The sequence below is a fragment of the Mycteria americana genome, unplaced genomic scaffold, assembly GCF_035582795.1.
Source record: "Mycteria americana isolate JAX WOST 10 ecotype Jacksonville Zoo and Gardens unplaced genomic scaffold, USCA_MyAme_1.0 Scaffold_46, whole genome shotgun sequence".
NCBI classification, from domain to species: domain Eukaryota; kingdom Metazoa; phylum Chordata; class Aves; order Ciconiiformes; family Ciconiidae; genus Mycteria; species Mycteria americana.
In genome coordinates, this window is record NW_027445633.1 from 76,438 (window position 1) to 90,928 (window position 14,491).

General features: G+C 52.0%; 1 protein-coding gene across 1 annotated transcript; it reads right to left on the bottom strand.

Annotated features, from left to right (window-relative positions):
- Positions 1 to 5,555: 5,555 nt before the first annotated feature.
- On the bottom strand, positions 5,556 to 6,491 carry LOC142403923 (olfactory receptor 14J1-like). Its single transcript, XM_075490225.1, has one exon. It carries the CDS (start codon positions 6,489 to 6,491, stop codon positions 5,556 to 5,558), a length of 936 nt encoding a protein of 311 aa, XP_075346340.1.
- Between the last annotated feature and the right edge of the window lie 8,000 nt (positions 6,492 to 14,491).

Genomic DNA, 14,491 nt, shown 5'->3' on the forward strand with positions numbered 1-14,491 from the left:
TACAAGCACATTTTCATCAACAGAATCATATGAGTACTTTCAAAAAATGGCAATGTTTTCCTACCATGACAGAATAGGAATTTCCTGGGAGTGTGCTAATGGCAGGAGAAGAACTATTGATCTTCCCCTGTGCTTGTATTACCACTCCTCTGTCTATTATTTCATCTGCCTCATCATTCAGGTGTTTCCACCTCTCCTGATTTCAATGGCCATGCCTATGGACATCTTTTCCGTAGGCTATGTGGACGTATGCCCTTCCCATTGCTCTCAGGTTTCCTCCTCCACTTGCTCTTTGGTACTTCAGATGCCTCTCAACCGTCTGGTTTCTGCTCTGAGCTTCAGGGACTTAGAAAGTTGCACCATCTTTCAGAAGTCTAATTAACTCTTTGGTCAACACTTTAATTGTGTTTATATCTATCCTTTCTTATGTCTCTGTCTCAAACTGTTCTTGTACGGAAATCCCTTGTGAAAGGTTGACCACGTTAGATGCTGCTTAGACTTGGCATACAGCAGAGGAGACATTTTTAAACTTTATTAAATTGTATCATGTTTAATTTTTGTTTGTTGGCAACGAAGAGAAAGCTTTCTGTGCCTGTGTGCAGCCAGTTCTCTAAGGAAAGCAGGCGGGAGCTGGTGCAAAGGAGCTGTACCATCCAGCTGCAGCCCTCAGTGGAGAAGTCTGATGTGAGGAAAAGTGATACAAGTCCCAGGTGGCTGATGAGGGAACTGGTGGGGTTGGTGAGGTGAGGAGCAAGGTTGTCCTTACAGTGTCAGACCTCAAGGGACTGCTTCTCCTGCCTGTCCAGATGCCTTCAGGAGATCCTGTGGATCAATAACCATTTTAGAATGCTGCTATCACTTCTTCTATAAACTGAAACAGGATAGAAAATATCCTTCAAATAAAAAATCCTCCTTTATGAAATCTTCCTTAAAATCTTCATCATTTAGTACCTAACTGAAACCTCTCCAATTAGTTGTACAAGTCTTGAGGACTTGAAGAAAGTTATGGGAAGAGACATGGCTCATTAGGGCTTTCTGTTTTTTAATGAGCCCCATGGCGTGTTTGGTGCTGCGTCCATGAACTTCAGGTACTGAGAAGAGACTGAAGAAACCTCTCAAGAAGTCAAAGTCAGAAGCAAAGCCCAAAGTACCTTGAAGCATTAATGGGCCCCTCTGAGGGCCATTACTGACAAAGCCTCCCAAGGGACTCGTTAGAGCAGGTAATTGGAGGCCATGATGACAGGCAAGCAAAGGCAAAGTGCAGGCAATGCTGATGCTGAGAAAACCCTTGGCTTGTTGGATGAAGGAGGATGGCCAGGCCCTGACCCCCAGCCCCTGGGAAGGGAGATCCAGTCCCTCCGGTGTGACTCAGGGCTCTTCCTTGGGATGTGGGGAGTGCAATGCCAAGTGAAGGACAATGGTACGACACCTCCCAGGCTCCCCGGGGTGGGTGCAAGGAGGCAATGAGACCCCATTACCATGAGGACGATGTGTCTCCTCTTAGGCCTTTGTGGCAGGGACATCAGCCATAGCCAAGGGGACAAAGACCTCGGTTCTGTCAGGGCCTTTCAGCCTTGCCAGCGCCCTTGGCCATCTGCACCACACGCCTTCCTGCACTGTCCCATGCCTCTGCCTGTATCCCTGCAGGCTGCAGACACGCAGCGTGCTTCCCCACCTTCTTCTCACCCCAGTATGTCCCTACCTGTGCTGCTGTCTCTCCATCCTCGCCAGCTCTTCCTTGAAACACAAAGCCATGGGCTGATCCAGACTCCCTCTGGGTGACGTTTTGCACCACAGCACTACCTTCAGGATGACATTTCTTTATCCTGAGGTGCACTCTGGACCTCCACAGCTGCAGCTTCTGGTGGTTTACATTTCTCATGCTCTTTCCCACTACCAAAAAAAGTGCCTTCATCTCTGAAAGCAATTATCAAGCTATCCCCGAGCTACCACTATTCCTCCCTCAGCCTCCACTTCACCAGGCTAAAGAAGCCCAGGTCTCGCAGCCTTTCCTCACATAACCCCTAAGCATCTCTTGGCAGACTTTCTCTGGCCACATAACAGTTCCTCCCCATTCCTCCAGAACGGGGAGCCCCACACTGGGGCACACTACTCCAGATGTGGCCACAGCAGTGTTGAGTCAAGATGGACAATACCTCCCCTTGCCTAGGTGGCCACACTCCTCCCAGTGCAGCCCAATGTGCTCATGGCCATATTCCTGTGTAGCACCACTGCCTGCTATGGCATTCCTAGTAATGCCCAAACCCTTCTGCTTGAGGTTGCTCCTCATCCTGTCATGTCTGAGCCTGTCTTGATGGACGGGTGGTGTGGTTTAACCCTGGCAGACAGCTCAGTCCCACACAGCCGCTCACTCACTCCTGACATCCTATGGTATGGAATATCCCTTTGGTCACTTGGGGTCAGCTCTGTCCCCTCCCAACTTCTTGTGCCCCCCCAGCCTACTTGCTGGTGGAGCAGCATGAGAAGCAGAAAAGGCCTTGATGCTGTGCAAGCACCGTTCAGCAGTAACTAAAACGTTGCTGTGTTATCAGCACTGTTGTGGTCACAAATCCAAACCATGGCACCATATGGGCTACTAGGATTAAAAGTAATTCCATCCTAGCTAAAAAGCAGTACAACAGGGTGGTTCTGCCCCCTGATGCAAAACTTCAGAAGATCAGAAGGAGAAGATCCCTTCCCTTTGGAAAACTTCTTGAGGTTTCTCTTGGTCAAACCCCAGAGTTTCTCGAGGTCCACTTGGAGTGAAGGTCCACTGTGTCAGAGGTTAATGTGTGCGTGCAGATGGCTCACCTGGCTTGTGGTGCCTCTAACAAGATCACAGCAATAGGAATGAAAGGACATGACGGCTAATAAATAATAAGAGGAAAGCATAGTTAAATGGAATTGCAGTGGGAAAGCCTGGAGCTCTGCCTTGGGATAGATGAGGAGCCTGTTGAGAGCTGGTGGGTGAGGATTAGCAGGCAGACCAACATGGGTGACCTTTCAGTGGGTGTCTGTTGTTGACTGCTTGATCAGGAAGAAGGAGATGAGCCCTTCTTCAGGCCTCTGGAAGAAGCCTCATGTTCTCACAACCTGGTCCTCCTGCTCTTGCAATTGAACCACCTAGGTAGCTGCCTGAGGAGCAAGATAGCAAGGCACAACCATCCAGAAGGCTTCTGGAGGACATCAACGATAACTTCCCAAGTGTGCAGAGATGGGCTTAGGAAAGCCAAAGCCCAACTCGAGCTGAATCTGGCTAGCGACCTGAACGAGAACAAAACCACTTTCCACAACTACATAAAGAGCCAAAGGAAGACTATGGAAAATGTACGTGGTATATGGTCCAGCATATGAAAAAGCCCAAGATAGTCAATGTCTTCCTCACCTCAGTCGTTCCTGCTAGGACTGGCCTTCAGGCATCCCAGGACCCTGAGACCAGGGGGAAATGTTGAGTAGGGGAGACTTAGCGTTGGTGCAGGATTCTCAGGTTAGGGAACATTTAAACAAAGTGAACATACCTGAGCCTATGGGAACTGAGGGGATGCACACACAAGTGCTGAGGGAGCTGGCCAATGTCACTGCGAGGCCACTCTCGATTCTCTTTTAAAGGTCATGGTTACTGGGAGAGGTTCCTGAGGAGTGGAAGGAAGCCATTGTCAATCCTGTCTCCAAGAAGGGCAAGAAGGAGGATCTTGAGAGCTGTCAGCCTGTCTCCTCTAGCATCCTCCTGGATGTGCTGATGAACTATCGGTTAGATAAGGGGAAAGTGACGTGGACTGAGAGCTGACCAAATAACCAGGCTTAGAGTGTTGTGACCAGCTGTGCAAAGCCCAGCAGGAGCTGTGTTGCAGGGCACCAAAGCTCAGCCCTCAGTCTGGGAGCTGCCAGCAGGCAGTGCCAGTGGCTGCAGCACCCAAGAGACCCCCGAGCCCATGAGCAGCAGTGAGTCCTGTTCTGACCATGGAGAGCTTCTCTGGCTGCAGAGGAGCTGCTGAGAGCACTGGGTTGGCTCTGCCCACCAAACATCTCCAGCACAGGTGTCTCTTGGGTCCCTGGAACCACTGCAGTGACAAGGGGGAGAGCTCTGCCTGTTTGGGGGCTGGGGCTGGTACGGGGAGATGGGGTCTGGAATGAGGCTCCTTGGGAACCTTCTCCTGGCTGTTCATGCAGTGACAAGCCGGGCTGGATATTTGGACTGCGGGACTCTTCTTGAGGGCCTCCACGGTCATGGGGATGGTCTACAGTTTCCCAAGTTCTCCTCTGTATGCTGAGCCCTGCAGAGGACCCAGGAGAGCTCTTGTCCTCCCTGTGGTCACAGCTGGACACTGGCTGAGGGGCTTTGTCTTGGGGTAGCTTTTGGGGTAAGGGCTGACACACAGGGTGGGGAAGGTTGTCTCAAGGACATGTGATGGGCACGGGGTCTGAACAACAGCAGCAAAATTATGTGGCTTCTGGGACAAAACTTCTTTCAATGCAAGCCCTGACACAGGGCCCCAGCCTCCCCCTCCATTCCACCCTTAAGGATTGATGGTGGCACTAAGAGATGGCAAGCAGTGGAGACCACTCCTTCTCCAGCCACTTCCCAGGCCTGGTGGAGCACCAAGACAGCAAGGACTTCTGGCTGTGCATCGCAATCTGGCCTGCTGCTCCTGGCACCCTCCCTGTGCTCCTCACAGGGCCCCAAGCTGGCAGTGATGCTCTGCAGAGCAAGTGGGCTGTGGGACCATGGAGTGACTCCACACTGGCTGTGCTGGTCAGGGCCAGCTGGACTGGGCAGTGCCACTGAGCTCCTTGCCAGGGGTCTAAAGCTGTGGAAGGAGCTCAGAGCATTTCTCATGGATCGGGATGTCTTCCGGTGTGCACAATGAACCATCCTTGGGCTTTGACTGAAGGAGATGTGTCTCACCCTCCAGTCTCCTTTTGCTGATCTTGCTGGGTCCCCACGGCCTCCCCTGGGATGGCACAGCATTGTTTGCTTGTGGATACTTAAATATAGTGCTTTGCCTTTGGGTGACTCCACCTTGGATGGTCCCTTCTTTTGGGATGGCCACCCCCAGGCACATCATTTCCTTGTAGATGCCCTCTTCTGTCCTGGGGACTCCAGTTTCCCCTCCAGAAAGCTGGGCAGCTACCATTCAGCTCTCCTGCATGCGGGAGAGCCCTGGGCAGGGAATTTGGAGCCCATTCATCATGTCCAGTGGCAGGGGGCACATGCAAATGAGAGCTGAGTCCAGCCCTCATTCCCCAAAATGTCTCCCAGTGCCCTCTCCCCCCGAGCCCACTGAGAACCAAGCTCAGCAACAGGCCATGGTGAGTGCAGTTCCTGGAGCCTAGTCCTGACTTCAGAAGGAACAAGAGCCCAGCCTTCAGGAGCTTCCATGGGGACATACCATTTATTCCAGAGATGCTCCTCAGGAAGCCAGCTATGACACATTTCCCAAAGGTAGGCACAGCCAGGTCACGCTTCTGGAGATGAGAGATGTATAGAAATGGCCTGTATGACCATGATCATCATGGGAAAAACTGGAATTAACAACTGAGGAGAGATGGGCAGCTTACTGCTGCTGAAGGTGAAACCATTGAATTTGTTTTCTCAGGGCATCCTTGAGCTCCTGGTTCCTCAAGCTGTAGATGAGGGGGTTCAATGCTGGAGGCACCACTGAGTACAGAACTGCCACGACCAGATCCAGGGATGGGGAGGAGATGGAAGGGGGCTTCAGGTAGGCAACCATACCAGTACTTACAAGCAGGGAGACCACAGCCAGGTGAGGGATGCATGTGGAAAAAGCTTTGTGCCGTCCCTGCTCAGAGGGGATCCTTAGCACAGCCCTGAAGATCTGCACATAGGACAGCACAATGAAAACAAAACACCCAAGAGCAAGGATAAAACTGGTGACAAGAAGCCCAGCCTCTCTGAGGTAGGAACGTGCACAGGAGAGCTTGAGGATCTGGGGGATTTCACAGAAGAACTGGTCCACAGCATTGCCTTGGCAGAGGGGTATGGAAAATGTATTGGCCGTGTGCAGCACAGCATAGAGAAACCCACTGCCCCAGGCAGCTGCTGCCATGTGGACACAAGCTCTTCTGCCCAGGAGGGTCCCGTAGTGCAGGGGTTTGCAGATGGCCACGTAGCGGTCATAGGCCATGACGGTGAGCAGATAAAACTCTGCTGACATCAAGAAGATGAAGAAAAAGACCTGTACAACACATCCTGCATAGGAGATTGCCCTGGTGTCCCACAGAGAATTGGCCATGGATTTGGGGACAGTGGTGGAAATGGCTCCAAGGTCAAGAACAGAGAGCTTGAGGAGGAAGAAGTACATGGGGGTGTGGAGGCGGTGGTCGCAGGCTACGGCGGTGATGATGAGGCCGTTGCCCAGGAGGGCAGCCAGGTAGATGCCCAGGAAGAGCCAGAAGTGCAAGAGCTGCAGCTCCCGCGTGTCTGCAAATGCCAGGAGGAGGAACTGGGTGATGGAGCTGCTGTTGGACATTTGCTGCCTTCTGGGCATGGGGGGCTGTTGAAGAAGTGAAAAGGAGTGAGAAGTTAGGACAGACTTTTCAAGGAAGAAAACAAGAATCTTTTATTTTTTCATTTTCTTTATATTCTTGTAGATTCTCCTGTCCTACCTGGGCAATCATCCTCAAAGTTAGAAATCCTCAGCATTTATATCGTGAGACCTGAGTAGCAAAGGGTTCACTGTCACTCAGTGCAGGCTGTGGGGAGCTGGTCTATCTATCGGTCTTGTTCCCAGCTGCCCTGCGTTCAAGTGTGCTTGAGTTGTAGGATGATCGCAGTCGTATCTTCCCCTTAAAAGACACTGCACCCTGCTGAGAGTAGAGGAGTCCAGACTTAAAGCTCAGATCTCCAAACTTCTTCCTCTTTCACACGGCACCTGACAGTGGCCTCAACACTCCCCTTCTAGGGGACACGCAGGGCACCTTTCAGCTGCCCACTGTCGTGGTTTCACTTAAGTCAGCAACTCAGCACCACACAGCCGCTTGCTCCCCCCCCTCTCCCCACCGCCCCGGTGGGATGGGAGAGAAAATTGGAAGAGCAAAATTAAGAAAACTTGTGGGTTGAGATAAGAACAGTTTAATAAGTGGGAAAAAGAAAAAATAATATAATAATACTATAATAAAAATAAAATGTAACAAAAAGGGAAACAACAAAAGAGAGATATAGGAATAAAACCCAGGAAAAAAAGAAGTGATGCAAATGCTCACCACCCACCAACCGATGCCCAGCCAGTCCCTGAGCAGCGTCCGCTACCCCCCGGCCAACTCCCCCCACTTTATATACTGTGCATGATGTCATATGGTATGGAATAGCCCTTGGCCAGTTTCGATCGACTATCCTGGCTGTGCCCCCTCCCAGCTTCTTGGGCACCTGGCAGAGCAGGGGAAGATGAAAAGTCCTCGACTGGTGTAAACATTACTTAGCCACAACTAAAACATCAGTGTGCTATCAACATTATTCTCATACTAAACCCAAAACACAGCATTATATTAGCTACTAGGAAGAAAAATAACTCTATCCCAGCCGAAACCAGGACGCCCACCTACAGCTGCTTTTTAAAGACCATGTCCACATTCCTAGCACCTCTGGGGCTCCTTTATGGGTGTCTCAGGTATCACACAGATGCTGTGAGACAGCTGTGTCTGGTGTCAAGCTCACAGCCAGGCAGGACACTGCAGGGAAATGGTCAAGTGTTCTGCAGCTCTCCTTTGGGGAAAGCCATTCGTTTCACAAGCCCACAGGCCACAGTTCCTGGAGCCCCACGGGACAGAAGGGGGCTGGGACACCTCACCCCCACACAGACCCCTGCCTAGCAAGGCTTGAAGGGTCAGTGTCAGAAACTCCCCAAACCCAGGGATCCCAAGAGCAGGAACAAGAGCATCACAGATGCAAGTGGGAAATGAAGGAGCTGCACCACAATCCTTCTGCCAAGAGAGGCAAGAAGAGAGACAAAGGCACTTGGGAAAGTCGTCACCGTAACCAGCCGTGCACACAGCCTCACATACAGCCATGCTGCACGGCAGTCACACTCGGTCCCTGTGCTCTGCAGAGGGAAATGGGCACTTGGCTGGAGAGAGGCACCTCTCCTCTGCTGGAGCTCTGGCTGCAGAGGGGACGGCTGATGCCTGGTGCCCCATGGCCATGAGGGCAGAGACTTTGCTGGGTCAGAGAGGAGGCAAGGGGGCTTGCTCAGCGGAAGGTGACCACACTGGAGGGGGTGACAGGGAGTTTTACCAATTCTCCTTCCAGTGATGTTACTATTTTTAGTTTTCTCTTCTTCTTCCCTGCCCACCCCTCTGCTTCTTGCACCTTTTCCACCTGCTTCCCTGCCCCACATCGTTTTCCTCACAGCAAATTCTGAGAGACCCCGTCCCACCATCTGTGCACTCAGTTCTGCCCTACAGAACACTCCCCGTGGGAGGGCACTGTCTAGGGACATCTCCCTGCTTGCAGGTGGTAAAGAGCAGGTCAGAGAAACCGTGATGTTGCCAGCAGAGGCGATGCTGGTGCTGCCTGTAGGCTGAGGGGTAGGTGAAGGCAGTTTATGAGGTTCCTAGCAGACCATGTAACTGATCACGTAACAGTTCATGAATCCCAGTCCCTTCTCAGAATTGGCAGCTCCTTTTCCCTTTACAGCCCCACAGCATGAAATTGAAGCCTAAGAGAAGCACCTTCCTTTCCAGGTAGCCCCTGCCTGCACCTTCCTCTTGAAACATCCCCTTGGAAATGCCCTGGGGCTGATCTGGAGCTGTGAGCAGCCCTGACCCATGCAGCACCCTCTTGAGAGCAGAAGGACCCTGCCCTGCCCTGCTGGGGGTCCCTCCTTCCACCCACAGCTTCTCCCCACTGCACCGTGGGGAGCTCCCCGGGCAGGCTGAGTGCTGACCCTGGCAGGCAGCAGAGTCCCTGTCATGGCACACAGCACCCTGGGGCACACGGATGCTACTCGGAGTATGGGGCAGCCCTGCATGCACACCCAGCTTGGCACCCCTGCAGCAGTCCCTGGGAGGAGGGAGCTGTCTCCACTGTCCCTCTGATGGTGCAGCAGGCAATCCCTGATCTGGAGCATGTCCTCTTCCTCCTCCACACCAGAAAAGCCAGGAGAGCCATGCTGGCAGGTCCTATCAGCTGTGACATCTGCCAGGTCTAGAAGACACTTCCAGGAACTCATCTGCATTGCCCTGCAGCCAGAGACTTACCGTGCCAAGGGCTGTGAAGATTTCTCCAGCAGTGAGCTCTCGCCTCTCCTCCCACCCCAGGAGCTCTCTCTCGCTCTTCTTGTCTGCCCTCAGTGCCTGCAGGCAGTGCCCTCAGCCCTGCTGCCCTTTGCAGAGGAGCTGCTCCTGGGCAGAGCTGTCTCTCTGCAGCGCTGCCCGCTTGCCAGGAGCTCCCTCCATGCCAGGAGCCCAGCCCAGCTCAGCAGCAGAGGACCAGCCCAAGGCAGCACTTTCTCTGCCCCCTCTGGGCTCCCTCCAGGTGTCCCTGGGGCTGCAGGGGAACCTGCTGGGAAACAGGCTGAAGGCAGCACTCATGTTCCCTCCCTCACCTGGGGAGAGACACTTCTTCCCAGCACTGTCATTTCTACGATGAGGAAAGTATTCGGGCATGAGAATCACCTTTCCTTGTTCCATCATTAGACAGGCCACCTGGACAGTGACATGGAAGGGATCTCCTTTACCTGTTCTGAGGGAAGGGATTCAGCTGAGTCAATGGAGCATCTCATCCTGGGTGTGTAGTCCTGGGGCTGGAAGGGGATTCAGCTCCCTCCCATGCCTGCCACAAACCCACAGGAGGTGGAAGTGGGATTTCCTCGCCTCAGTCCAACTATGCACAAAACAGGCACCTGCATATGAGCTCCTTGTCTCAGCTCCCATGGTCATCAGTGCAGATGGATGCTAGGCGTGAGATGCAAATGTCTGCTGACACTCCAGGTGCCAGAAGTAGTCAAAGACATGTGCAGGGAACTGTAAACTGAAATGGAGCAGTTCGTAGAGACAGGGCAGCATCTGGGAGCATCCTCTTGGAGGCTGTTGAGAATTTCCTTTGGCCATCTAAAAGGTTGCCAAGTTATGGGCAGCTGAACTTGTTATGCTCAGGGAAGCTTCTAGAGGTATTCATCTGAACAGTTGGAGTCACGTGCCATAGGGAGAGCTCAGCCTCTTTCTTCTCCTTCTGCTGTATTTACCAGATCTCCACTGACTCCACTGGCAGGTTTCTCATGGTCATCCCCACGTTGCCTAACAGAATTTAGGGCAGCCACTCAATTTAATGTTCAAATCCAGGCCCACAGAGCTACGGGAGATGCCAGGGCTTGCAGGAACAGCAGAGGACTTACAGGAAAGCAATTCCCATTCAGAGCAGACGTGTAACAGACACCCCAGACAGCATCACAGGGAGTGCGATTTGCTGCCTGTGTGCCATTGACTGTTGCCATCAGTCAGGGGCATCGGTCATCAAATGCCATCACAGAGGCAAGGTCTGTCCCTCCTCTACCCAATAGCTGCAGGTGTTGTGTGAACATGAAGCACATCACACTGGGGTCTTTACTCAGTTCCTTGATGATACAGTCAAGGAACAGACCAATCATTTTCCCAATGTGCCTGGATACATCTTGTCTTCAAAGACAGCATCCTTCAAGCACAGCAATGATCCTTATATAAACTAATTGAAACTGGAAAGTGAATGCAACAGGAACCAAATGAGCTGTTACTACATCAGGAACAGTTAAAGAAGAAAGAGAGAGACTGTGGGATCACTGCTGAATTTACTAAGAGTAGGTGTAGACAGATTTGAGATACTCTGTGTCCTCTTTGCCTCAGTTATACCAGCAATTTCTCCCAGGCCTTTGGGCTTTGAAGCAGTACTCTGGAGGAGAACAACCAGGGCTGGATGGGGATCAAGCCAGGGTTCACTTGAGCAAACTACAGCCTTACCAGTCCGTGGGACTGGAGAGGTTGCATCCAAGGGTGCTGGTCAGCACGGTGAGCTCATGTGGATGACTGAGCACAGCCACCCCCAGCAGTGGGCTTTCCCCATCTGTCAGGCTGAGGCATGCACACAAGATGGAAACATCTTTATCATCGCTGATTGGCACAGGAGGGACCTTCCTTCCTGTGGCATTCTCAGGGCTATCCTCTTCCTCAACCTCCACCCACAGACATCCCCTGCTTTCCATTGCTGGTTTCACACATGGTTTTGAGCATTTGCTAAAGCCACCAGCCATCCCCTTGTTTCTCACTGACATCCCCCAACCCTCTCTCCCACACCTACACATGGCCAAGCACTACTGCTCAGGGTCACTCACTCTTCAGAAGAGGCCTTGAGCATTTTGCATCTTCCAGATGCTTTTTACAATCTTCCTTACTGCCTCCAGAGCTCGCGGTGGGATTTCCTGGCCACAACAGGGCCTTTTGTACACTACCTTTTATGAAACGGCTGTCTCTTTACGACTGTCTGTGCAGAAAGAGTAGTCACAGAAATGCACCAAATATATCAGAACAGATCCTAAGTGAAGTGCCAGTAAGAACCAGGTGAGCTAGCCCCATGCCTGTGGCTTCCTGGCAAGGAATCTGTCCTGAGAAGGGGATCCAGCCTCTGCCGCTCTCTGGAGAGGAAAACCAGCAGTGTCCATACCACCTGGGGACACAAAGGGGTGACTTTTGCAAGACCACCCTTCATCTGAACCACTTCAGATATGTACTTGTGGACTGGGTATCACGCTGTCTATTGCAAATACTGATTCCATTGGAATTGCCCAGAGGGGCTACCACAGATGCAGATTGCTCCACTGCAGATACCTATATTGAGGCAGATTAATGCTTTTGCTGTTGTGTTTGCTGTTGTAGATACTGACATTCTTAGGGAAACCACAGAAACACTTGAAGGATAATTGGAGGGTTACCGCCTTAGTGGCCCTCCAGTGATCTGGTTCCTGTTTGCCATTGTCTCACTGTCATTGTGCAGGGTGTGGTGTAAAAGGTGCTGAGCAGAGGGGGATAATCACTCCTTCTGGCAGTGCTCCTGCTCACACACCCCAGGATGCTGTTGGCCACCTTCACTGCTGGCTCCTGTTTTGCCTCATGAAACTCCAGGACCACCAGAGCCATTTCCAGGGAGCTGCTGCCCAGCCACGCAGCTCCTGGCCTCTGTCGCTGCAGCCTATAACGCCCCTGCTCAGTCCTTGCGTCTTTTTAGAAGATGTATGCAGGACTGGCTTTTTGCTATCTCCACTCCTGATGACCTTCCACAATGTATCAGAGCAGCCCTGCTATGACATGGGCCTGGTCTCTCAACACCCTGGGATTCATCCCATCTGGTCCAATGGACTATGAAGGGTTGAGCTTACCTAAATAACCCCTGACTTGACCTCCATCCACTGCTGGATTTGCCTGGGGTTCTGCCTCTCTGGTATATGGAACTGGGTGACCTTGCTGGTGAAGACAAAAGCCAAGAGTACCTCACACCTATCTACACCTAACTTGAGCAAATTCAGCCACACATTATCTTCATTTCGTCTTTTTGTCAGACCACAGCTGTAGTGAGCTCTGCTGCCCTTCTGTGCTGCTCACATGGGCTCCCCCACTAAAAGTCACAAGACCAGGCCAAAGTCTGCTCCTCTGAGGTCTGGCATCTGCACTCTTCTATTCTCCTTCCCCTTGTGAGGTGAGACCCCACTATTCCATGGTCATGACAGCCAAGGCTGACACTGGTTTTCACATCCATGTACGGTTCTTCCTTCTTTGAGAGGAACACATGCAGATGAGCATCACCACAGATGACCAATCTGGGAGCTGTGCTATAAAGACCTGTGTCCCAAGCTGTGTCTTGACCAAGCCCCTCCAGAAAGCTCCAGGACTGTTTGCATGCTGTTGTGGTCCCCTCCCAGTGAATGCCAGGGTAATTAAAGTCCACAGGGGGACTTCAATGGGTTCTTTGTCTCCCACCAAGATGTCACCCTTACCAGCCTCTCCTCCAACCCTCACCCACAAGGGCTCACCCAACATGTTCATCCCATAGAGGAGCTCCACACACCTAAGCAGCTCCTTCACACTGAGGACACTTCCCTCCTGACCTTTCTGGCCTCCTGATCATCCTGTACCCACCCATCACAGCAGCCCAGCCATGTCAGCTGTCCCAACAGGCTCAGCTGTTCTTCCCTCCAAGTGGAATGAAGAGGTTGCACACACAGCCCCAGCTCCTCCTCTCTGTGCCCCAGGCTGAAGGCATCAGTGCATGTCTGGGCTGCAGCACCTCAGCTGGGGCACATTTGGGCTGAGAGCAGACTTGCAGCAGGGAAAGCTGCTACCAAGCCCCCAAGCCCTCAGCTGTGCAAAGGCTTTGCTTCAGAGCAGAGACATGCTGGAGTGGATGGCAGAGGGCAGTGTGAAGAAGAAATGAGGTGCCCACAAAGAGAGCAAAGCCCGCTCTCCCCAAGGCCAGAGAGAAACAGAGCTTGGCATTGCATCTGAGCAGGAGAGGGGTTTGCTGTCTGTTGTGTCTGCAGCCCTGAGGGCCTGTGGTGGAGGTGAAGCTGATCTCAGGAAGGAAGAGATGATGTGGAAAATGTCCTTGCCGTTGGACACCTGTGATTCAGGCACACTGTGAAAATCACTGGCGTGATCCATGATTGTGACATGGAGGGGGTGGTTAAACGATGGGGAAGGGAAGACCCAGGACAGTTTGAGAGGGAATGCACATGACTGGAGACCTTGTGGGGTGTGCTTTGTATTCATGCACTGCCCTGCATCCACTGGAAAGAGAAGGGAACAACGTTGCGTCAGTGCAGTGGTGCGATTCAGTCACTGGCCCAAAGGCACTGAATCTGTCTGAGATGCCCTGGGTGATGCCTGCCACACAACGAATTTGAATGGGGATGGGGTTCCTGTATAGGATCTCTGCTGTCCATGTCAGCTGCATGTAGTTGTGCTGCAGAGCCCTGGCATCTCACTTAGCACTACAGGCCTGAATCGGGGTATTAAATTAAGATTCAGCTGCCCTGAATTAGGTTACAAAATTGGAGTACAAGGGATGCACTTGACACAACTGCCATTATACTCGAAGGATGTATAGAAAATACAGTTGATGGTGAAGAGAAAGAGAAACAGAGCTCTCCCTATGCCGCATGACTCCATTTGATCAGCTGAATACCTCTATAGGCAGCCCTGTACAGAAGGAATATATTGGTCCTAAATTTGGGCATCTGCTGTCATTCAACCTGGCAAATTTAATTTCCCATCAGCCTCCAAGGAGATGCCCCCAGATGCTGCCCTGTCTCTATGAACTGCCTCATTAGAGCTTGCAGTCACCTGAGTATATCTTGGACCACCTCCTGAACCCCAAATGTCACCAGGTGTTGGTGTCTGAACAGCTCACTCCTGGTCTCCATCTCCATTCTTACCATGGGAGCTGAGACAAGGAGCTCACATGCAGGTGCCCAATTTGTGCACACCTGAAGGGAGGCAACAGGAATCCCAC

What these genes read in the sequence shown, in the direction of transcription:
- LOC142403923 (XM_075490225.1), bottom strand. Translation starts at nt 6,491, where the DNA reads ATGTCCAACAGCAGCTCCATCACCCAGTTCCTCCTCCTGGCATTTGCA.